This window comes from Podarcis gaigeae (assembly GCF_964106915.1).
Source record: "Podarcis gaigeae genome assembly, chromosome: 8".
In the NCBI taxonomy this organism is placed as follows: Eukaryota; Metazoa; Chordata; class Lepidosauria; order Squamata; family Lacertidae; genus Podarcis; species Podarcis gaigeae.
Genome location: NC_139684.1, coordinates 89,135,295 through 89,162,969, shown reverse-complemented (window position 1 = coordinate 89,162,969; position 27,675 = coordinate 89,135,295). Strand labels below are relative to the sequence as shown.

The window sequence follows — 27,675 nt, the reverse complement described above, 5'->3', positions numbered from 1 at the left end:
GAACCGTTTCCAACCCACTAAGAAAAGAAATATGGGAAGAAGGGAGGGCAACCCCACATCTGTTTTTGTTTGGAGATTTTTTTGTGGGGGAGCTGTGCCACTGTTCCACGCCTCCTCTCTTAACCGTGCTTTAATTGCTGCAAATTAATTAAAACCTTGGAAGCTTCCCGCAGCAAGCGGCTCCGGCGGTGGGTTGGGGAGGCGAAGGCGAGGCGAAGGAGCCTCCAGCCCGAGGCTGAAACTGTGGAAGGAGCCCACGAGAGAAATAACCGGCAGTCAGAGTCACTAGTGGAGCCATGGACTTGTTTCGTCTCTGGTTGGGGATGGCGCTGGGTGGATCCTTGCACTTCGGTGGCTCAAATGCTAAAGACTGCCCTGGACTTTGAATAAGATTGTGGTGTCTTTAATTTTTTAAGGATTCAGGGAACTTACCAGGAACATACAATTCAATCTGAAACAGACCAAATTGTACAGTGGTGCCTCGCAAGACGAAATTAATTCGTTCCGCAAGTTTTTTCTTCTTGCGAGTTTTTCGTCTTGCGAAGCACGGTTTCCCATAGGAATGCATTGAAAATCAATCAATGCGTTCCTATGGAGACCGTCCGGGGACAGAGGGGAAGTGCCGCGCGCCTTCCCCTCTGTCCCCAGACCTGTTTTAAAGCAAGGAGCAGCGGGGAGAAGATTGCTTCTCCCCGTTGCCCGCGCCTTCCCCTCTGTCCCCTCTTTTGAAGCAAGATCGCTTCTCCCCATTGCTGCCCCTTGGTTCAAAAGGGGTCCGGGGAGAGAGGGGAAGGCGCGCGTGCCTTCCCCTCTGTCCCCGGAGATTGCGGGGCTGGCAACGGGGAGAAGCGATCTTCTCCCCGCCGCCCCTTGCTTCAAAAGAGGTCCGGGGACAGCAGGGAAGACGCGCTGCGCTTCCCCGCTATCCCCGGAGCTTGCGGGGCAAGCTTCGTTTTGCGAAGCAAGCCCATAGGGAAATGCGTCTTGCGAAGTGGCTAAGAAAACAAAAAACTCCTTCGTCTAGCGAGTTTTTCGTCTTCCGAGGCGTTCGTCTTGCGGGGTACCACTGTATAATAGTGAGAGGCTCACACGAGCCTGCGACCAGCTATCTGCTGTGCGTGTAAAAAGGGGAATATAAACTCTGCTAAGTAAAGAAACTTGCTAGAGCAAGTTAGGAAGGAGATTAATAAACAATATATCCTCTCCTGCCACCCTGAACATTCCCACACATTCAAGTAAATCAATAAAAATACTTAACTGAGGTTCTGCACCCCCCAACAGATATCCTAGCCCACACATGCCGCAACACATCTTTTCCCATACCTTCTGGCTGCACACTAAAGTACAGAAACAAGGCATGTGCTGGACAGAAAATGCCCACTATAGGGGACACAGGGAGCAAATTCATCAGGATCCCATGGGAGAAAGAGGTGCTGAGCACGGCTTCCTGTCCTGGGTTTGAAACCGAGAGGCTCAGAACATGCAGAGCTGAGGCCTGGGGGGAAGGAGCTCACCGGCCACTTGAAGTGGAAAGGGACCCGGATGGGCCCGCTGGTGGCCACGGCGTTGCGGTCAGCAGGGACGATGTCGCTCAAGGCTGCCCCAAAGGTGCAGGGGGGCTCTGGAGAAACCACGGCCTGGGCATGCTTCAGGCAGACGCGGAAGAAGAGGCGGCAGGGCTGGCCGCCGTGGCAGAAGCTCCGCAGGCTGGTGGTGGTGAAGGAGTGGACTTGAAGTTCAAAGACGCCAGCCAGCTCAGCCTGTGAGCAACAAAGAGAGGGTGGGGGGAAACCGGTTAACGCAGGAGAGACCTTGCAGCCCCCTCCCTCTCAGCTATTACAGGAACACAGGAGGCTATCTGTCTGATACTGAATCAGACCACTGGGTCCATCCAGATTAGCATTTTCTGCACTGACTGGTGATACGATATCTTTATTGTCATTGTCCCATACAGAACAATGAAATTGAAAAATCTACATAAGACATTCAAAAACCCCTAAAAACCCCATTTTAAAATACAGTATACTCCTATAGAGATTCCTTATACTGCGTTTAAAACTAGAAATGCATTTGGGTAGAAACTGTTTCTCAGGTGGCTAGTCCTAGTCTTTATAACCCTGTACAGTGGCTCTCCAAGATTTCTGCTAGGGGTCTTTTCACAGCCCTTCCTGGAAATGCCGCTAGCAATTGATTCTGGAATTTCCTGCATCGTGCACAGCAAATGCTCTGCCACTGAACTATTCATTTATTGATACCAATATTTGTATACCACTATGTCATAAATAAGGGACGCACGTGGCGCTGTGGCCTAAACTGAGCCTCTTGGGTTTGCTGATCAGAAGGTCGGCGGTTCGAATCCCCGCGACGGGGTGAGCTCCCGTTGCTCGGTCCCTGCTCCTGCCCACCTAGCAGTTCGAAAGCACGTCAAAGTGCAAGTAGGTAAATAGGCACCGCTCTGGTGGGAAGGTAAATGGCGTTTCCATGCACTGCTCTGGTTTCGCCAGAAGCGGCTTAGTCATGCTGGCCACATGACCTGGAAAAACTGTCTGCGGACAAACGTCGGCTCCCTTGGCCAGTAAAGTGAGATGAGCGCCGCAACCCCAGAGCCGTCTGCGACTGGACTTAATGGTCAGGGGTCCTTTACCTTTACGTCATAAATAGACATAGATATATAACCATATTTTTCTGTGTATAACCCCCCCCCCCCCGTGTATAAGACGCCCCCTATTTTGGGGGACTCAAAATTAAGAAAATAGGGGGAGACTGCCAAGGGTTGTTAAGCTTTTTTGGGGGGGGGACTGCCAAAAATCGATCACCCAACGCGCAAATATTGACAAACGCGAGCGTCCCTGAAGCCACCAATTGTCTGCCCATTCAACGCTGGCAGCCGCCAAACAACCGCCCAATTGCCGCAGCGGCAGCCAATCACAAGCAGCCCTTGTGACAGCCACCAATCGCCCACCCTCGTGACGCGGAGAATTTCCTGCTCGCAGCTGAAACCAATCACCACCTGCCCCGCACTACCTGTGTATAAGGTGAGCCCCAAATTTTAACATCATTTTTTAATAAATAAAAAACCTCGTCTTGTGCACAGGAAAATATGGTGTATCTCAAAGCGGTTTGCAGCGATAGAACTATAAAGCCATACAAAGGTTAAATACAGACATCAATTACGCATTATGGAAGGATGAATTCTTAACTGCCTTCATAGGTTTGGTGGGAAAGAAAGTTGGCATAGTTATTCCATACTGTTGGCAGAGTATCCCACAGGGCTGGGCCAATGACAAGGGTGGCTTGGTTTCTCATTGTCAAATGAGCCTCACCAACTTGGGGAATGACCAACAACGTACCTGAAGCCAGTGTTAGAAACTTGGATATATAAACTAGGCACCAAATGGCTCCTTAAACCAACGTTGCAGTCGCCAAAACAGAATGTCTATTTGCCATTTGGGGGCCAGACGGCTCTAAAGACTTTTCAAATAATGGACTTACTGTGATGGATTCTCAGTAAAACATCTGCTAGTTCAGATGGCAACCTTGAGCTAGGTTAAGAGCTTTGAGAACTGAAAGAAGAGAAGTCACTTGGTTGAGGGATAGTCCACATATATTTGTTGTTGTTTAGTTGTTTAATAATAATAATAATAATAATTTATTATTTATACCCCGCCCATCTGGCTGAGTTTCCCCAGCCACTCTGGGCGGCTCCCAATCAGTGCAGCATTACATATTAAAAACTTCCCTGAACAGGGCTGCCTTAAGATGTCTTCTGAATGTCAGGTAATTCTTTATCTCTTTGACATCTGATGGGAGGGCGTTCCACAGGGCGGGTGCCACCACCAAGAAGGCCCTCTGCCTGGTTCCCTGTAGTTTAGTCGTGTCCGACTCTTTCTGACCCCCTGGACCAGAGCACGCCAGGCCCTCCTGTCTTCCACTGCCTCCCGCAGTTTGGTCAAACTCATGCTGGTAGCTTCGAGAACACTATCCAACCATCTCGTCCTCTGTCGTCCCCTTCTCCTTGCGCCCTCCATCTTTCCCAACATCAGGGTCTTTTCACATATATATTGCCCTATTATTCCAACCTCTTTTTCTTAACAGTGGCGATTCTTGCTCAGGCTGCCCAGAAAACGCAATTTGGTTCCAGAAATTCATTTCTGGTTGTGCAGATAAAATAGAACTGACAGAATACTATAGGGTGGGGTATTAGTGTGTGAAGACAGTCCAAATCCAATGATCCCCAGATGGTGGAGACATCAGGTGCCATTATGACGCCCAGGAATCCTCACTTGGTCGCAAGTGGTCCAAAGCCGGGTGCAAAATGCGTCTAGTGCCTGGCTAATTTCAAACACTGCCTGCAGCAGATCTCAGTGATCTGAGCTGGGATGTAAGGGTTCCGGTAATCCCTGAGGTACCCTTGACCTAAGCTGTTCAAGAACCTTGAACCTAGCTCAGCAGTAAGTGGCAGTAACAATGTCCCTTTCCCCATTCTTACTCCTTCCTCACAGCCTTTTATCCAAGCAGGAAGTGAAATGTCCACAGTGGGCAACAGTCAGCTGGCCAACCTCCAAGTTATGCTCTGGACCCAATATGCTTGCCCTGAGGCCTCAGCCCACAACCCCCGTGGCCCAGGCAGGGTGGGGGGCTGCACTGTAGCTGTTCCCAAAGCACAAACTTCATGGGTAGGCAAACTAAGGCCCAGGGGCTGGATCCGGCTCTGTCACCTTCTAAATTTGGCCCGCGGACGGTCTGGGAATCAGTGTGTTTTTACATGAGTAGAATGTGTCCTTTTATTTAAAATGCATCTCTGGGTTATTTGTGAGGCATAGGAATTCGTTCATCCCCCACCCCCAATACAGTCTGGCCCCCCACAAGGTCTGAGAGACAGTGGACTGGCCCCCTGCTGAAAAAGTTTGCTGACCTCTGAAACTTCATAAACCCTCTCCAATGCTGCAGCCAGTTCCCAGAGTACAGTGGTACCTCGGGTTAAGAACTTAATTTGTTCTGGAGGTCCGTTCTTAACCTGAAACTGTTCTTAACCTGAAGCACCACTTTAGCTAATGGGGCCTCCCGCTGCCACCACGTGATTTCTGTTCTCATCCTGAAGCAAAGTTATTAACCCGAGGTACTACTTCTGGGTTAGCAGAGTCTGTAACCTGAAGTGGTACCACAGTACTTATGGCTGCCAACCTTTGCAGATGCTCTTGCAGGGGCGTCTTACCCACAGACATTAGTGACATGGGGCACCAGGGTGCCAGATTTTGGAGGGCGCCGCAGGCTGAGTGTCCAGGAAGGAGAGTCAGGGCTCACTCCCTTCCCCGCTCCCCTCCTCTCAGCCACCCATCAGAGCATGCTGCCTCGGGCTCAGGGAAGCCCCTTTGCGCCCCCTCCTGATGGGGCTGCCTGGGTGCCTGACGGGCGCGATCGGGGGTGGGCGCAGGGCACCCCTCTTTGGCCGCGTCACTGCCTGCACACCTCCCTGCGGAGTCTGCGAGCGGAGCAGGGAAGCGCCCTGTGCGATCCTGATGCCGAGCGAGGATGGCACAGCCAGCAAGCCACCTGATCTGCTTGCTGGCCCTCCTGTGGCGCAGGACTTCCCCGGACGGGGGCATTTCAGGGGCACCAGGTGCTTAGAGGGAGGTTTCGTGGGAGGCCATCTGGGTTGCAATCGATGTGCCTCTTAGTTATGTGCAGCGCCAAGCGCACATTGGACCACGCAATGTAAAGGAGCCAGACCAAAGCGCCCCCCCCGAAAGGTCAACAACTCTGGAAAACGGAGAGATATTTGCACCATGGCACCGGATATGCTTAAGACAGCCCTGAGCTCTTGTGCCAGGAACTACAGCTAGATTTGGCAACATCACCTTGCCAACAAAGGTCTGTATAGTTCAAGCTCTGGTTTTCCCAGTCATGATGTATGGAAGTGAGAGCTGGACCATCAAGAAGGCTGATCGCCGAAGAATGGATGCTTTTGGATTCTGGTGCTGGAGGAGACTCTTGAGAGTCCCATGGACTGCAAGAAGATCCAACCTATCCATTCTGAAGGAAATCAGCCCTGAGTGCTCCCTGGAAGGACAGATCCTGAAGCTGAGGCTCCAAGACTTTGGCCACCTCATGAGAAGAGAAGACTCCCTGGAAAAGACCCTGATGTGGGGAAAGATGGAGGGCACAAGGAGAAGGGGACGACAGAGGAAGAGATGGTGGGACAGTGTTCTCGAAGCTACCAGCATGAGTTTGACCAAACTGCAGGAGGCAGTGGAAGTCAGGAGTGCCTGGTGTGCTCTGGTCCATGGAGTCACGAAGAATCGGACACAACTAAACAACTAAACAACAACCACCAGCTGAAAGTGTTCATCTCCATGCTGTCAAAAAATTGACAATTGCCTGCTGATTTCTACAAACTGTTGGTGAGCAGGGCTGTCACATTTCAAAAAGTAAAAATCCAGACACATGGCCGAAGTAGTTGAGCTTTTTGGGCAAAATTTTGCCGGACATTTTGTCGTTTTCCCACCCATGCGCTGCTTCCAACCGCAGTGTTCCGGCGTCCTGTTCTCACAGTGGCCAATCAGATGTCTGTGGGGAACATGTTGCTCAGAAACGTGCATCATGCTCCCCACCCCATCAACATCATCTGACCATGCCAAGGGCTCTTTCTTCCTCCGAGCTCTTTTTGCAGAGAAAGCAATGTCTCATTCCCAGACACCCCCATCTAGAGCAGGACACTGAAGTCACTCTTCCTGTCTCTTTCTTTATGCTCCCAGCTTTTACAACAATAGCAAACCATATACAGTCATACCTCGGGTTACAGGCGCTTCAGGTTGTGTTTTTTCGGGTTATGGACTGCCAAAACCCGGAAGTACCAGAACGGGTTAATTCCAGGTTCATGCATGCGCAGAAGCACTAAATCGCGCATGCGCAGAAGCACCAAATTGCAACCCGCACGTGCGCAGACGCGCAGCTGTGGGTTGCGAACACTGCAGCTTGTGAACGTGCATCCCGCACGGATCACATTCGCAACCTGAGCATCCACTGCACTGACAACAGAATCTAGATTACAGTCTACATTAATTACACTGCACACTTTCCCTCCATTCTGGAAACAGCAGTTCTTGGCCTTCCATTAGTCTCTGCTTAGACATTCCCGTTGTGCATATCTCTCTCTCTCTCTCTCTCTCTCTCTCTCTCTCTCTCTCTCTCTCTCTCATATACACACACAGAACATTTCACACAAATTCCACCCTACTTTCTCGACTCTGGAGGTAGATATATTTGTGTGTTTTGGCGGCAGGAGGGAAGGAGACTAGCTTCCTGGAGGAACTGTAAAGACTTTATAGACGTATTACCTGCCCCACTTTTGTGAGGAAACCCTCGCACTTTTGCAAACAGCCACGTGAAACAAATTTGCTGCTCTCCAGCTTCTCCTCACTGAATCTATGGCCAGATAGCTCAACCATCAGATGCTTCCTGAAGCAGCCCCGGCATGGTGGAAATTAGACTGACCTCGACTAGAGCCAGGGCCTTTTTGGCCGTGGCCCCGGCCTGGTGGAACGCTCTGTCCCAAGAGACCAGGGCCCTGATTGAATCTAAAGAAAATCAGATTTTGAGGATCAGAGCCCTACCTGAACTGGAGAAGGAAAAAAAATTCCTTCCAGTAGCACCTTAAAGACCAACTAAGTCAGTTCTTGGTATGAGCTTTCGTGTGCATGCACACTTCTTCAGATCTTAGATCTTAGATCGGATCTTAGATTTAACTACGGAGATTTGGTTGACCTGTCGAGAAGGAATAAAATCATTGGTGTATCTGAAGAAGTGTGCATGCACACGAAAGCTCATACCAAGAACTGACTTAGTTGGTCTTTAAGGTGCTACTGGAAGGAATTTTTTTTGTTTTGACTATGGCAGACCAACACGGCTACCTATCTGTAACTGGAGAAGGAAAGTTTGATAGATTTCCTCACACAGGAATTTGATGATTTTGGGGACTGGGACTTGGGTCAAGAAGAGATTAAAACTGTGAGGGCTCTCGGACTTGGAAGAGGAGGGAAAAAAGGGAAGAACAAAATAAGAGACTGTTGGAAATACCAGAGGAACTTAGAAGAACAACAGTCAAGAGTGGAAATTTTGAAAGACGTCCTGAAATACCTTTTGGATCTTAGATTTAACTACGGAGATTTGGTTGCCCTGTCAAGAAGGAATAAAATCATCTTTAGGTGGGAGTTTCCCCGAGATCTACTCTTTAGCCTCAAAGGAAGGAAAATGAAAGTAAGATCAGTGGAAGACAAAGCAAAGTTCATGTATAAATATGGAGAAGACTCGCAGAAGGGACTTGGAAAAGAGTTAAGAGCATCGGACAAGAGATCACCAGGTTGATGGACTATAGGGAATTGGCGGATATGACTGGCAGAATCCGAGACCAGGGTGAAGAGTCGGTGGAAGAAGATTGGAAAAAGTTTAAAGGCTATTTATAAAAATATTGTAAAATTAATGAGTGTTAGAAAAATGTTGGAAAGGAGCTATATAGCTTTAGTAGAAATGTTACAAGGAATCAAGCACAAATAGTTTATTAGAGTATTAAAGGGAAAATAAAGTTAAAATATGTTAAGACAATTATATATTAAAGGGAAAAATAACGTTAGGTTAAAATATGTTAAGATAAATTACAGGACAGAAAACAGAGGAAGATGGAAAGGAATTGCTGAAACAATTAAAATGGAATACAAAAAGGGAGGTGTGAGGAGGTCGTTGAAACAAGTAAATGAAAGTTAAGATACTGAACTTATTAGATGTGTTTTAAATTGTGTTTGTTTGGTTTTGTTAATTTAATGTTTGGGGGTTGGTGTTGTGTTGTGTTTTTGTATTGTATTGTATTGTTTTGTTTTGTTTAATTCTTTGTCTTTCTTTTGCAGTCTTTAAAATGTTAATAAATATTACTTTAAAAAAAATGAAACTACATTTAACAACCGTGATCCAAAACACTGCCAGAAAAAGGGTTTCAACACCAAGGGTCAACTTTGGAATAATAAAGATGGGGTTGGGTGGGGGATGACAACACACAGTTCCAAAAACACCTGAAAGACTAATTTATCGTGGCAAGAACCAAGCACACAAAGAGGACAGTAAAGAAGGGTGTGTGTGCGTGTGTGTGTGTGTCAAAAAAGAAGATCACTGTGCTTACACGCTGGTCCAGCAGAGATGGGAGGAATTGCGATGCAAGATTAAAATGCAAATGGCCTGGCAAGAAAGAGCACAGGTCAGGGTGGGTAGGAAGAGGGTAAGATTTAAGTGTAAAAACAAGTTGTTAGACAGTGGAATGGCCTCCCTGGGGCGGTGGCGGACTCTCCTACCCTGGAGGTTTTGAGGCAGAGGTTGGATGGCATCTGTCATGGATGCTTGAGCTGAGATTCCTGCACTGCAAGGGGGGCTGGACTAGATGACCCCTGGGGATCCCTTCTGACTGATTCCATGACTACACTCATGTCCATATAACAAACCTAAGAAGAGACCTGTTGGATCAGGCCAAGGGCCCATCTAATCCAGTATCCTGTTCTTGCAGTGGCCAACCAGATCTGTGGATACCAAATAGAGGTCCATGCTATGGGGCAGAGAGGATTTCTGGGGATGCCCCCAAACAGTCACAAATGCTGCGAGAAATCTACTAATAAAGCAATACTTCCATGTGCAGATCTCTCTCTCTCTCTCTCTCTCTCTCTCTCTCTCTCTCTCTCTCACACACACACACACACACACACCCCTAACACATACCCTGAAAGTTGCAATCATTAGGTGGAAGAAAACATCTGCTCTTTTTATTCCTGTCCTTCAGGTCAATGCCTTCTGCAACCAGGCGGGGGCCCCGTTGCCAGGTCAGAGAAGGGGAGTAGCCAAGGCGAGGGGCTTATCACTCCAGCTCAATATTTCATGCCAACAGCACACAAGAACGAACATCCATGTGCTCATCTGCCCAAACAGATTGCTGAGCTAGAGATTTTTTTAAAGTCTAGAACAGTGGTGGCCAAACAGTGGTGGCTGTTGCTGAACTCTCATCATCCCTACCTTTGGCTATGGCGGATGGAGGTTTGAAAAGGCAAAAGTTTAGGAGAGGAAAAACCCAGTTCACAAAGGATTCAGCAACAAGTTTTCATGGGGGCCGCAGGCAACAAAGACAAAACGGCGCTTTGATTCAAGAAAGATCCTGATTCATTTAACTGCTCTTCTCTTTACCACAGACACACACACAGCAACCGAACCTAAGCAAACTTCAACCCCCAAACTTCTCTTTTTAGAACACCGTCATCCACTCTAATTAAAATCCCAGTTTTGGGGAAGGGGTTGTGCACAGACAATTCTCTAAATCCCCTAACAGAAGATATTTCCAGATCTTGCCCTTTTAATCACTGTGCAATTGCTGCATCAGAATCTTAGTCTCACCAGACACCCGTTATCATCACTCGTGCAAATAGCGTTTTCCGAAAGTGTGCCCAAAGTTGGTGTACTGAGCTGCCTCTGGAATTGCACAGTGAGGGGGAAGCAATAAATGAATGTACTGTACGTACATCAATAAAACATCAGCCTGCACCCCACCTCTTCATTCAATCTGGATTGAAATCTGAGTGCTTCTTTTTCAAAAAACCTGTTGCAAACAACCCACTTGCGATACGGCAACAACCCATTTACAGTATGAAGCCCTTGTCAGGAAGCAGCCTAATTAAAAATCACATTTTGTTTTAAATGCAGTACAAAAAAACCTTCTGAAGACAACAGCAGATGTGCTCCACACAAGTTCCTTTTGCTTTACCAATCAAGGACCAGATTCCTTTAAAAACAAACAAACAAACAAACAGCTTCCTTCTCTTCTGCTCTATTTCCGAAGGATTTAGTAACCATCACAGTTGCTTAAATTAAGAGTGTTGGATGAGGACTGGGCCACTCAGCCATGACCCTCACCACATGACCTTGGTCCATCAACCTAAACTATCTCAGTTGCTGAAAGGATAAAATGGGGGGAGCCATATATTCTACATTTAGGTCCTTGAAAGAAAGGCAAGATATACAATTAATAAGAAGTAGCTATTATAAGGATCCAAAAGTTTCATGATCGCACTTGTTTAAGCAAGTCCTATCTTAGAGATACGCAGGCTTCCAAAAGGCTGCACACCTTTCCCACCTATACACAGTAATGTGGACTAGAAACTTGAAAAACCCGGCATCTGACACGTCCTTCCTTTTACTATGATCATCTTGCCCGAGACCTCGGGGTTTGCAACCTGAAGGCTGGCGTGCCAAGCGCAGCCTTCTTGCCCAGAGCGCACACAAACGGACCAGTCTCCTATCCAACTCCCTGGATCCCCGGGCACCCGCAAAATTCTATTAAGGGGCCCGGGGCACCCACAAATTTCGGTGCCAGGGCCATGCACGCTGCACGGCACCCACGGCGGCGGGGCCAAGTTGACACTCCTGTCTGTCTCCTACTCAACAGCAAAGCTTGGGCAGATCGATACCCAAGTGTCTGTACACACACGAGCGCAAGGGTTACTTTATTCGCAGCAAACCACCTGGTCCTCCTCGGATTCACCTAAAATCGCCGTAAACAGGCATCGGGAGCGGGAGGCAAAGGCACCTTTAACGCCTACACCCCTCCTCGCGCGTAGGAAACGGCACGTTTCGCCAGCGGGTCCGGCTGCGCGCTCTCTTTACGCGCGAGAATCCGATCGCTGCGCACTCACCCGCGGGGCGCACAGCAGCGCCAGGAAGCCGGAGAAGAGGAGGCGGAGAGCCATGTAGCCGGGACTCCAAGGAGAGGAGGAAGGCGAGCTCCTGAGACTCTGCAGAGAGCCAAGTCCCCGGCGAGCGAGCGGCGTCCAAGAGCAGCAGCAGAAGGGGGAAAGTGGAGCCAAAGCGGCGGGGAGCGCAGACGAAGCCGCAGGTGGCGCCCTGGGGAACAGGCTGGAGATCAAAGAGAAGCAGGAAGGCACGCGCGCAGCTTATGAATGGAAGCGTAAAGGGGCCCCTCCGAAGCTCTTATAGGCAGGGCGGGCCTTGGCCCCGCCTCCGGCAGCCAGAGGCCACGCCCCTCGGAGAAGCAAAAACTTTCCAAACCGCTCCCCCCCAACCCCAACCGACTCCCCCCGACGTCTTCTCCTTTCTTCTTTGCACAATGAGACCTGCTAGCTGCTAGAGGGAACGCCGAGAGGAAACAGGCAGGACGCCTGGGTCCCTTTGGAAAAGTCGAGGGAGAGAGTGGCTGGTTGGTTGGAGCAGAGAAAGGCCTGCTTCCCCCCACCCCCTTTCTTATTCAGTTCTCTCAACATACAGCAGCGTGTAATGAAATATGGCACCTTGACCCAGGAGCTGGTGTCATTCAGGTCTTATCCTGTTCTTATTGTTGTTGAGTCGTTTAGTCGTGTCCGCCTCTTCGTGACCCGTTGGACCAGAGCACGCCAGGCACTCCTGTTTTCCACTGCCTTCCACAGTTTGGTCAAACTCATGCTGGTAGCTTGGAGAACACTGTCCCACCATCTGGTCCTCTGTCGTCCCCTTCTTGTGCCCTCCATCTTTCCCAACATCAGGGTCTTTTGTATGGAAGTGAGAACTGGACCATCAAGAAGGCTGATCACCAAAGAATGGATGCTTTCGAATGATGGTGCTGGAGGAGACTCGTGAGAGTCCCATGGACTGCAAGAAGATCCAACCTCTCCATTCTGAAGGAAATCAGCCCTGAGTGCTCACTGGAAGGACAGATCCTGAAGCTGAGGCTCCAAGACTTTGGCCACCTCATGAGAAGAGAAGACTCCCTGGAAAAGACCCTGATGTTGGGAAAGATGGAGGGCACAAGAAGAAGGGGACGACAGAGGACGAGATGGTGGGACAGTGTTCTCAAAGCTACCAGTTTGACCAGACTGCGGGAGGCAGTGGAAGACAGGAGGGCCTGGCATGCTCTGGTCCAGGGGGTCACAAAAAGGCGGACACGAATAAACGACTCAACAACAACAATAGCAGGAAGCCCCCTGAAAAAGCGGCTTTCCTCAGATGGAGATGCAGCACCAGGGAAAGCAAAACTGCGCCCGTTGAATTTCTGCCCTCTAGGCATCTGTTTGAAGCAAAGAACCTAGAGGGCAGGTTCTCTTTAACAGTTTGAAAGGAGCAGATAATCAAGTTGTCCGTTCTCTACAAGAGCTTCCGCCTCTGTTTCTCTCAAGTTTTATTTTACAAAATCTCCCCCATCTCTCTCTCTGTGGCTGGAACCGTACAGCAGCGGTTTTTATTCAGTTTGAAAGGTTCTGGGGAGAGGGGCATTCTGAGAACAGCAGGATTGCTCCAGCTGTATGCTAATCGTAGCACCTGCCCCCTTAAAAGTCTCTGGAGCCAGCACTGTCCTTCCAAGTCCTTGGACTCTGCGGCCTCCCATCCCCAGCGTGCTGGCGGGTCTCATTGATAACCAACTGGATTTGCTTCCAAGTAAATACAGTTTTTCTGCCCACATTTCTTAATCCCATCAAGCTCATCCTCATCATGTGCAAGAAAACTAACATCATATTTAAAACTCCCCAGGGTTGGGGGGGAGTGCTGGCATATAACCTAAGCACCAGACAGCATTATTGGAGGTTTCCTGTTTGACTCTGGAGTGATGGCTCCAAAAATTATAGCAAACGACACTTGTTGAAAAATTCTCGAAACGTCTAAAAGCAAAAAAATAGTGATGGATTGCCCAGTAGGCAGACTTAAGCACCATATTATTTTCAATGCTTAGGGACTCTAAAGGTCTTAACCAGGCCCTGCCCTGATGATTTTGTTGTTACTTTATTCAGTATATCTGAACAGCTAATGTTTAAGGGATCCACTGGTAACACCTCATGGACAACTATATTCAGATAAAAGGTAAAGGTAAAGGACCCCTGACAGTTAAGTCCAGACACAAACGACTCTGGGGTTGTGACACTCATCTCGCTATACTGGCCGAAGCAGCCGGCGTTTGTCCGCAGACAGTTTTTCTGGGTCATGTGGCCAGCAGGACTAAGCCGCTTCTGGCAAAACCAGAGCAGTGCACAGAAACGCTGTTTACCTTCCCGCTGGAGTGGTACCTATTTATCTACTTGCACTTTGACGTGCTTTCGAACTGCTAGGTTGGCAGGAGCAGGGAGCGAGCAGCGGAAGCTCACCGCATGGCAGGGATTCGAACCGCCGACCTTCTGATTGGCAAGTCCAAGAGGCTCAGTGGTTTAGACCACAGCACCACCCACGTCCCTAATGAGACGAGATCAGGCAAGATTGCTGGGCACCCAAGAACAAAGAAGGATGTAGGGAATATTACATTTGTTTTAGGTTTTTTGCATAACTTGTGTTGTGGAAAATCAACAAATTAATAGGTAGATGATAGGTGATAGATAAGATAGATGACAGATAGATATGGATGATAGATAGATAGATAGATAGATAGATAGATATAGATAGATGGATTAAAATCATTTCTATGGGATCCAGTTGGAGGGCAGTTTTCAGGGAGCTCCATTAACACAGGAGATCCAAAGTTGGCACAATATTTTTAACTGTTTGAAAACTTAAACAGTAACATAAGCTACTGCTTCTTATTAAAAGAACACACACACACATTAAGATCAGAAGATACAACAGAGGGATCCTTTATCAGCATTTAGAGGCCTGTGTATTTAGCATAATAATTTGTCCTCCCTTTCTCTGATTTTCAACATCCCGTGGTGTTCAGGCACATAGGTTTTGATCTGTGTAGAAATCTGAGTGACTGAGGAGTCTGTGGGACCCCAAAGCATACACTTCCTAAATTCCCCATCCTACAATGGCAACCAGTTCACTGAATGTGTAACAAGTGTTTTAACACGACACAACTTGAAACCCTGGTTGAAAACCCCACACATCACTTCTGTTTGCTTTCCACAGAGTCTGATTCTGTGTTCACCTTTTCTTCCACTCCCCCACCTCCATTTTCCCCCCAGGCCCTCCCAGATGCCCCCAGCTTCGGCTGCTGACCTGCGAGTGCTTTGGCAAACTGTTGATTACTTTATTATTTGAAGGTGGGGAGAGAGAGATGTCTGTACCTTAGCTGTGACCCCTGGACATGTTCAGTCCAGAAGGTGCCAGCTATTGCGTCCATGGACTGAAGCATGGGAGGGGGGGAAATGCTCAGTCAAACATGCGCCCCAGTACCTAAGATGATCTCCATGTTCACTCAACTGGAAGAATGCCAACCTTTGCTTCTGTTCAACTGTTGGTAACAATGCTTGGAACGTCCCCTCTAGAATGATACAGATGGAGATATTGTGGGGGCTCTGCACTCTTCCATTGCCTGGGGGCCATTTCAAATCTCCCCACTTCCTAAAATTAAGTTGCAAATCAAGCCTTGAGCACTGTTGACATAGCTGGAACCCCATTTCCCACAATCATAAGGACTAGAGCCATCATTATTTGCGAGTGTGGAGGACTCCCTGGTCCTGAATGCTGCAACTGTGCCCCTGAAGGACCAGGTGCGCAGCCTGGGAGTCATTCTGGACTCACAGCTGTCAGTGGAGATGCAGGTCCATTCTGTGTCCAGGGCAGCTGTCTACCAGCTCCATCTAGTACGCAGGATGAAACCCTCCTTGCCCACAGACTGTCTCACCAGAGTGGTGCATGCTCTGGTTATCTCTTGCTTGGACTACTGCAATGTGCTCTATGTGGGGCTACCTTTGAAGGTGACCCGGAAACTACAACTAATTCAGAATGCAGCAGCTAGAATGTGGACTGGGAGTGACCTCCAAGACCATATAACACCGGTCTTGAAAGTCCTACATTGGCTCCCAGTATATTTCCGAGCACAATTCAAAGTGTTGGTGCTGACCTTTAAAGCCTTTAAAGTCTCCACCTCCATCGTTCTGCCCCGACACTGAGGTCCAGCTCCAAGGGCCTTCTGGCGGTTCCCTCGCTGTGATAAGCCAAGTTACAGGGTACCAGGCAGAGGGCCTTCTCGGTGGTGGCACCCGCCTGTGGAATGCCCCCCCACCAGATGTCAAAGAGAAAAATACGGTAACTACCAAACTTATAGGAGACATCTGAAGGCAGCCCTGTTTAGGGAAGCTTTTAATGTTGAATAGGTTATTGTTTTGTTGGAAGCCGCCCAGAGTGGCTGGGCAAACCCAGCCAGATGGGCGGGGTATAAATAATAAATTATTATTATTATTATTATTATTCAACCTAAACAGATTTCAATTATGCTGAACAGGCAAGTTTTGCCCTTGCAGGCAAAAGCTCAGAGATCTCCCTCCCTGTCCCACAAAAAAAGCAGCCTGGAATTTGGATGACTAGTCCAAGAGGACAACTGACCAATTCTTCAAAGGTCAGCGATTCATTGCTGCGGCCCGCCCCCCACTGCAAGGCCTTAATGCCTTTCCCAGGGACACACTTTCTCCCCACTCCGCCCCCAATGCATTTGCCAGCCCAAGGTGTCGAAACAATGGTGATAGGACAGTAGGGGGGTGTCCCAGATTCCTGCCATGTGCCGCCAGGGTGTGAAACTGCAGCCCCTTCTCCCTGGGGGTGGGCAACACACAGCTGAATAGGAGGCACACTCTTTCGCACCTCGACACATGGTGAGGAGGGGGGGGTCAGCCCTGGTGCACTAATGAAAAGGACAATACCCATTCGCACATTGTCAAGAAGAGCATCTCAGAGCATTTCCCAAGTTGAGTAAAAGCCAACTCAGGATCCAGGAGATGTAAAATTGACAAACGGTTGAGGGGTTGGGTATGTTTAGCTGGAGAAGAGAACACTGAGAGGTGACACAATAGCCATCTTCAAATATCTACACAATAAAACAAAATGCCCAAAGAGTACGTCATTTTGTTTTTGTGTGTGTAGAAGATGACGAGTGAGACCTCGTCGAAACGTCGCCTAGACACCCCAACTTTTACACGGGAAGACACCCGAGGACACCAAAACCTGCATTCCTGTACCCGTGAAAATCTACGAAAGCAAATATATATATATATATATATATATAAAATTGATTTTTTAACGTATCATTTTCAACAATTGTGAAACATACTTTTATACCTTATACAGTATTTTAGACTTCCGTCAATCACATCTGAACATTTTCCTCTCTTTTCCACTTAGTTTACATTTCTTACTTTCACTATTACATTTAAGTTTCATAATTAATAGCTTTCACCTTTATCTTCTTTGCAATATTTCATATATTCCTCCTTACAAAACTTCTTGTAGTCCTACTAGGGTAATTGGTTGATTACAATTGCTCTTCAAATAATTTGTATATTTGTTCCAATCTTCTGTGAATCTCTGGTCCTGCAGGTTTCGAATCCTTCCTGTCATCTTATCTAGCTCTGCAAGAGTAGGATAAAGCTGCACCAGGGATACTAAAATGGATAAAAAGGGATGGCCGTAACAATCAAAGAATAAGACCAGCAACAATTTTCCCTATAAAAAAGGGCTAAAGAGTTTGGGAGATGTTTTGCTAAGAAGGAAAAAAGTTGGGAGGGGCATTAGAGCGCTTTAGAGCAGAGTGTGGCACTAAAATCTTAGAGCTGCACAATTAAACAGGTCAGAGAGAATAAAATTCTCAGCGCAGCACACTACCGTCAGATATGCTGAAGGGAACTACTTTAGACAGCTATGAAACCAATGGCAGCTAAATGATGATTGCATGTTCAGAGGCAGTGCACATTTTTTAAAAATAGCATTGATAGAATTCTGTCTATCTATATCTTGTTGTTTAGTCGTGTCCGCCTCTTTGTGACCCCTGGACCAGAGCACGCCAGGCACTCCTGGTATCTTTGAAAACACTGTCCCACCATCTCGTCCTCCGTCCTCCCCTTCTCCTTGTGCCCTCCATCTTTCCCAACATCAGGGTCTTTTCCAGGGAGTCTTCTCTTCTCCTGAGGTGGCCAAAGTCTTGGAGCCTCAGCTTCAGGATCTGTCCTTCCAGTGAGCACTCAGGGCTGATTTCCTTCAGAATGGAGAGGTTGGATCTTCTTGCAGTCCATGGGACTCTCCAGAGTCTCCTCCAGCACCAGTCTACCTATATATGATCTATTAAAACATACAGATGTTTGCATTAAAGAACATCACAGCACCAACTCTTTCCTTAGAAACAGTTTGTTGGAATAAGAAAGTCTTCACCTGCCAGGAGATGGACAACAAAAAAGTAGCCAGTCGAATTTCTGGAGTTCCTATATTCAGAAGCTCCCATCAGCCCCAGCCAGCACAGTCAATAATTGGCGGTTCCCTCACTGCAAGAAGCCAAGTTACAGGGACACTGCAATGGACTACTGCAATGTGCTCTACGTGGGGCTACCTTTGAAGGTGACCCAGAAACTACAACTAATCCAGAATGCAGCAGCTAGAATGTGGACTGGGAGTGACCTCCAAGACCATATAACACCGGTCTTGAAAGTCCTACATTGGCTCCCAGTATGTTTCCGAGCACAATTCAAAGTGTTGGTGCTGACCTTTAAAGCCTTTAAAGTCTCCACCTCCATCGTTCTGCCCCGACACTGAGGTCCAGCTCCAAGGGCCTTCTGGCGGTTCCCTCGCTGTGATAAGCCAAGTTACAGGGTACCATGCAGAGGGCCTTCCCGGTGGTGGCACCCGCCCTGTGGAATGCCCTCTCACCAGATGTCAAAGAGAACAACAACTACCAGACTTTTAGACGACATCTGAAGGCAGCCCTGTTTAGGGAAGCTTTTAATGTTTGAGGCATTACTGTATTTTAATATTGTGTTGGAAGCCACCCAGAGTGGGTGGGGAAGCCCAGCCAGATGGGTGGGGTATAAATAATAATAATAATAATAATAATAATAATAATAATAATAATAATGCCTTCTCCAGAGTAAACAAAGGAGCCGACCCTCACCTCTTTCACTCCGTCTAGCTCCAAAGGATGAGAAGACGTCCTCTTAGTGGCTAAAAAGCTCCCCTTTCGTGCTGATAGACTGGCCCTTGGATGTTGGAGGCAGAAACAGTGATGGGTCTTTGACCCACCATGACCCTGGGCGACCGTACAACTGGCTAGTGGCCCTTCCTCGCCTCTGAACTAGGATGGGCATCAAGTCAGGTCCATCAAGGCTTTTCAGATGGATGGGTGTACCCAAAGAGCACATGTACAGTATACCCTAAGCCACATTTTCTCCCTCCTATCAATAAAGAAAAGGGCAGGCTTCTTGGGACGGCAGCCAAAACTCCTTTCAACCGACCCATTAAAAAAAAAAAGGCATCGTCTCGCTTCCTTTGCCGGGCTGAGCTGTAAACAAACATCATTGCTGCATTAAGAACAGTCCGGGGATGTCAAAATATTGGCACAGCCACTGCCAAGGCAAAAGAGGGGTAATTAATTCCTGAAAGGGAGGTTATTGGGGGGGGGGTTGAGTGGGGAGAGGAAGAGAAAGCTGTAATTTTTAAGAGGATCCCCCATTTCGCAAACTGATGCCAGGGAGCAGCTCTGGCAAATTAATGGCCGGCTGCTGTTACAGTGTTAATATCTTAAAGCAGGCATCGTTGCAAAGGGACCTCCTAGCTACAGAGCAACTGAGAAGACCCATTTTGCAGTGGTGCCTGCTGAACTGGAAATGAGGCAGCAGGAAACCTTGAACTCAGTCTGAAATAGACTCGGAGTCAAGAGTGGATTTCGTGCTCTTTATTCAGCTCATAGTGGTGAGGAGGAATGGAAGTTCCCCCAGAATGTCTGCCTTATATACATTATTTACACAATGGGCCCCACGTGATTGGCTAATTCCAGGATTCACCTGTAAGCCAATCAGGTTGCGGATTCACTTCCACTTGGAGCCGGATTGGGTGGCTCATGTGGACCAATCAGACTGCTGCATTCTGAATACTATTGTTCTAGGACCAATCAGACTGCTGCATTCTGGATCCTATTGTTCTAGGACCAACCAGACTGCTGCATTCTGAATCCTATTGTTCTAGGACCAATCAGACTGCTGCATTCTGAATCCTATTGTTCTAGGACCAATCAGGCGGCTGCATTCTGAATCCTATTCGACTCAGTACATAACACAGTCTCTGCCAGGGTGGTTGAAAGGCGCCTTTGTCAACTTGGCACCCTTCAGATATTTAGGATGACAACTCCCGTCATCCCCACCCAGCACAGCTGTACGGCCACAGGGGTGCCAAAACATCTGGAGGGCACCAGGTTGGCGAAACCTGTTTTGAAGATTAGTGCCCAGATCTGGCCATAGATGCCCACTCAGCCACAAGTTTTCTTATTCCCATCTATAATTCACAGTTTCATTGATTAAACATTACACCATGACATAAGATTTAATTCAATCCTGCCAACGTTTTCATATTTCTACAGTTCTCACTTATATATATATATACCATAAATTTACTCCATTCTTTTTGGTACTTCGTCTCCTCCTGATTGTGAATTCTGTGTGTCAGTTTTGCCATTTCAGCGTATTCAACCAACTTTATCTGCCATTCCCTTGCAGTCAGAATCTCTTGTAACTTCAACTTCTGGGCTATCAAAACTCTGGCTGCTGTTGTTGCATACAGGTATAATCTTTGATCTGACTTCTTAATATCTTCCCCCACCAAACCTAGCAGAAATTCTTCCGGCTTTTTTGGGAAAGTGTATTTAAACGTCTTTTTTAACTCGTTATAGATTGATTCCCAAAACTCTTTTATTTTCTTACATGACCACCACATATGATAAAAAGTGCCATCCTTTTCCTTACATTTCCAACAAGTTTTACTACTTGTCCTATACATTTCTGCCAGTTTGGTGGGCGTAAGATACCAGCGATAGACCATTTTCATAACATTCTCTTTCTACTTCTCTCTTGATACTGTGAACGGTTCCCTAGCTTCAACTCTTTCCCAAACTTCATCTCCTGGTGGGACTGGGAGAGACTCCGGTCTGAAATCCTGGAGAGCAGCTGCCAGTCCGTGCAGGTGATACTGAACCAGATGCACCAATGTTCTGACTTGGTATAAAAGCAGTTTCGTATGTTCCTATGTTCTTGTGTGCGATTTACTCGCTCTGTATGCCTGGGAAAATAAGGGTGGGATTTTAGTTTATGAACAAAACTGAGGCTTGCCAGCATTTTTCTGGAGACACCCCCCCTTTCTCCCCCAGGCTATAGAAGTATACTCTGATAGCATGGCGGCAGAGTTGATTTATTTTTGTAGCACAAACCTTTCTCTTTTTTTTGGAGAAAAACAACAATCCTGCTGTCAGCGCTGGGTGTTCCCCAATAATTTACAGCCCTCCTTTCCCCCGCTTGTGTTTTCCCTGTAAATAGCAGGCACAAAAGAGGTGCGGAGAAGAGAGACACAACTGTGAAAACATTCAAGGGTGGGGGCACGCAGCATCTGAGCATGTGCAGAAGACCTTTCTCAGCCTGCAGAGACACAGCTTTTGAAAGAAGGGACTCTGGTGGCCAGGGAGCGCTGTGGCTTCCAGGTGGGGCCCTCTCTTCTTCTTCCTCCTCCTCCTCAAAGGAGGAGGTGTAAAGACACCTCTGCTACCATGGCAGAGAATGAGCAGAAGCGAAGCCTTTCCTAGCACGTTCCTGCTCTTTGAAAGTGGCTGTGACGTGTTCTTTGTGCTGCTGCATCAAAGTCTATGGCAAATCAGCCAGAAAGAAAGCCCCAGTGTCAGGAGTGTGCGCAGGAGCCGGGCCCTGTGACCAATAGGACTTTGCAGGACTGGGGCCTTCCTAAGTTTGTTCTGGAGAGGCAAGGTGCGGCCACACAGGTGAGGCCGATTGGTAACTCACTGCACCTGGTGGCAAGAGCCGGGAAGGGATATAAGGTCAGCATTTCCCTTCGGCTCTTTGCCACAGCAACACGTTCCCTGCCTTGCTGCATTTGACTCCCTGCTTCTTGATCCTTGGACCCCTGACTTTGTGACTCCTTGCTTCCTGACCCTCGGACTCTTGGCTCCTGACTCCTGGCTTCTGGACCCCCATTCCTGCTCCCACCCTGCCATCTTGCTCCTGGTCCCAGTGTCCCCAGCCGGGACTTCGATCTCCTGTGAATCGGACCATGACACGCAGCTCAAGTTGCTTTTTTGAGTCTTGAGTTTGATGCTGGCACAGCCGGCCCTCCTCTCAGGCAAAGCAATGGCTGCCTCAGGCAGCAAATACTGGGGGGCGGGGAGTGATGTCATGTCGATGCTGCAAAAACCTTGCATGCGTGGGCAGCGCCGAGGCCACAATGATCTGCTGCGTGGAAGCGCCCCTGGTGCACGCAAAGACTTTTAAATCCGTGTATGAGGCAGCAAGCTTGCATCCAGGGCGTGGGAGGCCAAACAAGCCCAGAGCCGTGCTGTAAACATGAATGGAAGGAAGTGGCACAGAGGGCTGTGTCTCCAACCTGTCTGCTGCCAGCAACTTGGGCCGGGTTTTTGCTTTCTTTTGGTGGAGGGGAGGCAGTGAGTGGGATACATTAGGAAAGAAAAATGAAAAGAAAAAGTACGCATTCTGAACAAATGAAAAAGCAATTCCCACCGAGTTCAGGTCTCGTCCCTGGCTGAATGTTATAGCTGAAATGGATATTTCCCCGTAGTCTTCGCTGTTGTTGGGGGTCCAGGGTGCCTTCAGAGTAGTATCAGAGTAGTATCAGTGTTCAGAGTAGTATCACTGTTTCTCAGGAATCAAGCACATGCCAGAAATGCAGGCTTGCACAATTAAAGAGGATCAAAGTGTTCTTAAAAAGCAGAGACATCGTCTTGCCAACAAAGGCCCGTATAGTCAAAGCTATGGGTTTCCCAGTAGTGATGTATGGAAGTGAGAGATGGACCACAAAGAAGGCTGATCGCCGAAGAATTGATGCTTTTGAATTATGGTGCTGGAGGAGACTCTTGAGAGTCCCATAGACTGCAAGAAGATCAAACCTCTCCATTCTGAAGGAAATCAGCCCTGAGTGCTCACTGGAAGGACAGATCCTGAAGCTGAGGCTCCAAGACTTTGGCCACCTCATGAGAAGAGAAGACTCCCTGGAAAAGACCCTGATGTTGGGAAAGATGGAGGGCCCAAGGAGAAGGGGACGACAGAGGACGAGATGGTGGGACAGTGTTCTCGAAGATACCAGCATGAGTTTGACCAAACTGCGGGAGGCAGTGGGAGGCAGGAGTGCCTGGCTTGCTCTGGTCCAGGGGGCACGAAGAGTCGGACACGACTGAACGACTAAACAACAACGGGTTCTGTTGCTCTAGTGCAACAAATCCACTGAAAAGAAAAGGCAAGACTTTTTGCAGCTAGGAAAGTGACAGGGATACACACCAAGAAGCTTGGGATGAACCAATGATTAATGGGGAAACCGAGAAACACCTTGCCAACAAATCAGAACGAAGGCTCAACGAAGGCTCCATGCACACTGTTCATTTAAAACAGTATCGTACCAGTCATTGGAACAGTCATGGCTTGCCCCAAAGAATTCTGGGAGCTGTAGTTTGTAAAGAGTGCTGAGAATCAGTAGGAGATCCCCTATTATTTAACTTACTTACTTACTATACTGCTCTATACCTGAAGGTCTCAGGGCGGTTCACATTAAAAATCACTTACATAAAATCAAAACTAAAACCAGATTACACCTCCCCTCCCCAAAAAGAGCCAGCATTTTTAAAAAGGTAGAGGATGTCAGGTCAGGCAAAGGCCTGGTTGAAGAGGAATGTATTTGCCTGGCATCTAAAGATGTATAGTGAAGGCGCCAGGTGAACTCCCTGGGGAGAGCATTCCACAGACGGGGAGCCACTGCACAGAAGGCCCTGTTCTTGTGCTGCCACCCTCCGGACCTCTGAGGAGGCACAAGAAGGGCCTCAAAACATGATCTCAGGGTCCGGGTAGGTTTATATGGGAAGAGGCGGTCCTTGAGGTATTGAGGTCCTGAGCCTCACACAGCTGCAATTCTCACAATGGTTTGTCAATCAATCACTATTCCCAGGAAACTCTGAAATTCATTGCTCCTCAAGTGCCTGGCAGGGGTATTGATTAGGGGCTGTTGCTGAGGTCGACATTTAGGTTTGGAGATCTTTGCCACTTCCAGGATTATGCTACTGTTCTTTCACTGTTAAGGATTTACTTGTGAGTGGACTATTTAATTTTATCGCATATTAGTTGACACAAAAGGCTTTCGTTAGCCTATCATTTATATGACCATGGTATTTCAATGTCTTGTACTGTATTTCTTAGTGAAAGATATTGTGCAAACTTTTTTTTTGTGGTTGTGAGCTGCCTTGAGCAGTTTGCCAGAGAAGAGCAGCGCACAGATCAAAGTTCATGAACTATGGAACTCCCTGCCACAGGAGGCCACCAACCTGGACAGCTTTAAGAGAGCATTGGACTAGCTCGGGTACAAGGCTATTGATGGCTACTAACCCCAGTGCTGATGCTCTTGCCTGCAGTTGGAAGCAGAAATGCTTCTGAATATCAGTTGCTGGAAGCCACGGGACAAGCAAGCTCTTCAGCTTGGGTCCCGTTTGCAGGTTTCCCAAAGGTTGGCCGCAGTGCAAACAGCATGCTGAACTAGATGGGCCACTGGTCGGATCCAACAGCCTCATCTTATGTCCTTCAAGGTCCTTTTTTAACTGGGAAGGTCACCGTCAGGGCCGGGAACGCTCTGCAGGCAAAGCATGTACTCAGCCACTGAGCTATGGACAGACTGAGGTCTTCCCACACAAGTAAGCATTGAGGAATCTCTCAGTGCTCATTTCCAAAACATACAACCTCGCAGCAGCAAACTGCACAGTCAGATTACCAGTGAAGGCGGTGAAGGTCCTGTGTGAGTGTCTGGAGGCGGTTGGAGGATGGATGGCGGCTAACAGATTGAGGTTGAATCCTGACAAGACAGAAGTACTGTTTTGGGGGGACAGGGGGCAGGCGGGTGTGGAGGACTCCCTAGTCCTGAATGGGGTAACTGTGCCCCTGAAGGACCAGGTGTGCAGCCTGGGAGTCATTTTGGACTCAGCTGTCCATGGAGGCACAGGTCCATTCTGTGTCCAGGGCAGCTGTCTATCAGCTCCATCTGGTAGAAGAAGAAGAAGAAGAAGAAGAAGAAGAGTTTGGATTTGATATCCCGCCTTTCACTCCCTTTAAGGAGTCTCAAAGCGGCTCACATTCTACTTTCCCTTCCTCCCCCACAACAAACACTCTGTGAGGTGAGTGGGGCTGAGAGACTTCAGAGAAGTGTGACTGGCCCAAGGTCACCCAGCAGCTGCATGTGGAGGAGCGGAGACGCGAACCCGGTTCCCCAGATTACGAGACTACTGCTTTTAACCACTACACCACACTGGTATGCAGGATGAGACCCTATCTGCCCGTGACTGTCTGGCCAGAGCGGTGCATGTTCTGGTTATCTCCCACTTGGACTACTGCAATGCGCTCTACGTGGGGCTACCTTTGAAGGTGACCTGGAAACCGCAACTAATCCAGAATGCAGCAGCCAGACTGGTGACTGGGAGTAGCCGCCGGGACCACATAACACCGGTCCTGAAAGATCTTCATTGGCTCCCAGTCCGTTTCCGAGCACAATTCAAAGTGTTGGTGCTGACCTTGAAAGCCCTAAATGGCCTCAAAGGCCCAGTATACCCGAAGGAGCGTCTCCACCCCCATCGTTCTGCCTGGATACTGAGGTCCAGCTCCGAGGGCCTTCTGGCAGTTCCCTCCCTGCGAGAAGCCAAGTTACAGGGAACCAGGCAGAGGGCCTTCTCGGTGGTGGCGCCTGCCCTGTGGAACGCCCTCCCACCAGATGTCAAGGAAATAAACAACTATCTGACTTTTAGAAGACATCTGAAGGCAGCCCTGTTTAGGGAAGCTTTTAATGTTTAATAGGTTATTGTATTTAGTGTTTTGTTGGAAGCCGCCCAGAGTGGCTGGGGAAACCCAGCCAGATGGGCGGGGTGTAAATAATAAATTATTATTATTATATTACCCTCCAGATTTTCTTCATTCACACGCTGAATCGCCTCTCTTGCAGCTTCTGCTCTACTGAACCAAGCCTGGGTGAGCAATGGGAGGCTGGGGGGGGGGGGGAGCGGGATGCAGAACAGCAGCCCGGGGGTGAGGTAATGTCAAAAGGTGCAGGAAACGGATTCATTATACATGCCAAACAGGAAGCAATGAGACAAGACCTTGGCAACACTAGGATTTATTTATTATCGGAGGTGGTGGTGGGGAAGGACGCAGGCCCTGCAAGTCGAACTGCAACCTTGTGTGTGTGTGTGTGTGAGAGAGGGGGAAATAGAGGACAATTACATCCCAGATTAGCAGCCTCTTGCCTCCCAAGCTTCGAGGCAGAGTGTGAGGTTTGAATTAGATGCAAAAACGACAGCTCAGCAACCTGCAGCTTTTAGGGGTCACTTAATGCAGCCTTCCTGGGGTCTTCCAGCTGCTTTGGACTATCAGCCCCAGAAGACTGCTGTGCAGAACAGCTGGTGTGTGTGTGTGTGTGAAGGCTGGATTGTCCATAGTTTTCAACACAGCAGCTGTGCTGCCTTAGCCAAGCCCCACTCAGCAGAACCAGCTCCTGGGCCTCAAAGCTCAGCATGGTGTAGTGGTTAAAGGTAAAGGGACCCCTGACCATTAGGTCCAGTCTTGACCGACTCTGGAGTTGCGGCGCTCATCTCGCTTTATTGGCCGAGGGAGCCAGTGTGCAGCTTCCGGGTCACATGGCCAGCATGACTAAGCCACTTCTGGCGAACCAGAGCAGCGCACGGAAATGCCATTTACCTTCCCGCCGGAGCGGTACCTATTTATCTACTTGCACTTTGACGTGCTTTCGAACTGCTAGGTTGGGAGGAGCAGGGACCGAGCAACGGGAGCTCACCCAGTAATTGCAGGGATCCGAACCGCCGACCTTCCGATGGGCAAGTCCTAGGCTCTGTGGTTTAACCCACAGCGCCACCCGCGTCCCTCTGGTGTAGTGGTTAGTGTGCCAGAATAAAACCCAGGAGAGACTATGGTTCAAATCCCTGCTCAGTCATGCTCCCTGGGTGACCTTGGGCCAGTCAGATTCCTTGAGCCTGAACCTACCTCACAGGGTTGCTATGTGGATAAAATGGGAAGAGAAGCGCGTACGATACACCTTGAGTCAAGGCAGTCACGAAAGCGTGGACTGTGGGGCCATCAACAAACCTTATTTTCCTTGTTATCTTACTGATAACCATTAGATAGATTCCACCTTTTCCTTGGGATATAAATGGAATACATAGATAATAAACAGAACTCTCCCATCATATGATGGTGACGACGATGGGGTCAGGTGCTTAGCCTAGCACTGATCAATACAACAGAAGCCACACTATTTATGCCACCCAAAGCGCTAACAGCCAATTCAGGATGCAGGAAGAAGTCCAGAGAATGAGCCTTTTTAGTGGTGGCTCCTCAACTGTGGCAATGTTCTCCCTGGGAAACCTTGCCTGGCACCATCATTGCCTACCCATAGTGCTCAGGCAAAGGCACTCCTATCTACCAAGGGATTTGGCTCTTAATTGGCCGTTATCTTTCATTTTGGTAGGGCAGGATGTATCCTCTTTACAGTGTAGCTGGATGTGCATCCTTAGGTTAATTTCTGACCTTCCAGTGGTTTTTTTTTAATTTGGCATTGTATGCTTTTGAAAAACAGACAACCCTGCGCATGGCTTTTTGGAAGGCACCCCCCTCCTCCGCCAAGTCTGAAATTACTCCGCCCCCCAAC

General features: G+C 48.4%; 1 protein-coding gene across 1 annotated transcript in view; it reads right to left on the bottom strand.

The window, feature by feature from the left end:
* DLL3 (delta like canonical Notch ligand 3) overlaps window positions 1-12,027 on the bottom strand; it is a 162,330-nt gene extending 150,303 nt beyond the window's left edge. Inside the window, exons 1-2 of the mRNA XM_083753868.1 lie at window positions 11,718-12,027; window positions 1,515-1,760 (exon numbers count right to left, since the gene is read on the bottom strand). Of these exons, the coding sequence (XP_083609994.1) occupies window positions 1,515-1,760; window positions 11,718-11,771 (300 nt within the window). The 5' untranslated portion in view covers window positions 11,772-12,027. The remainder of the gene's footprint in view (window positions 1-1,514; window positions 1,761-11,717) is intronic.
* Between the last annotated feature and the right edge of the window lie 15,648 nt (window positions 12,028-27,675).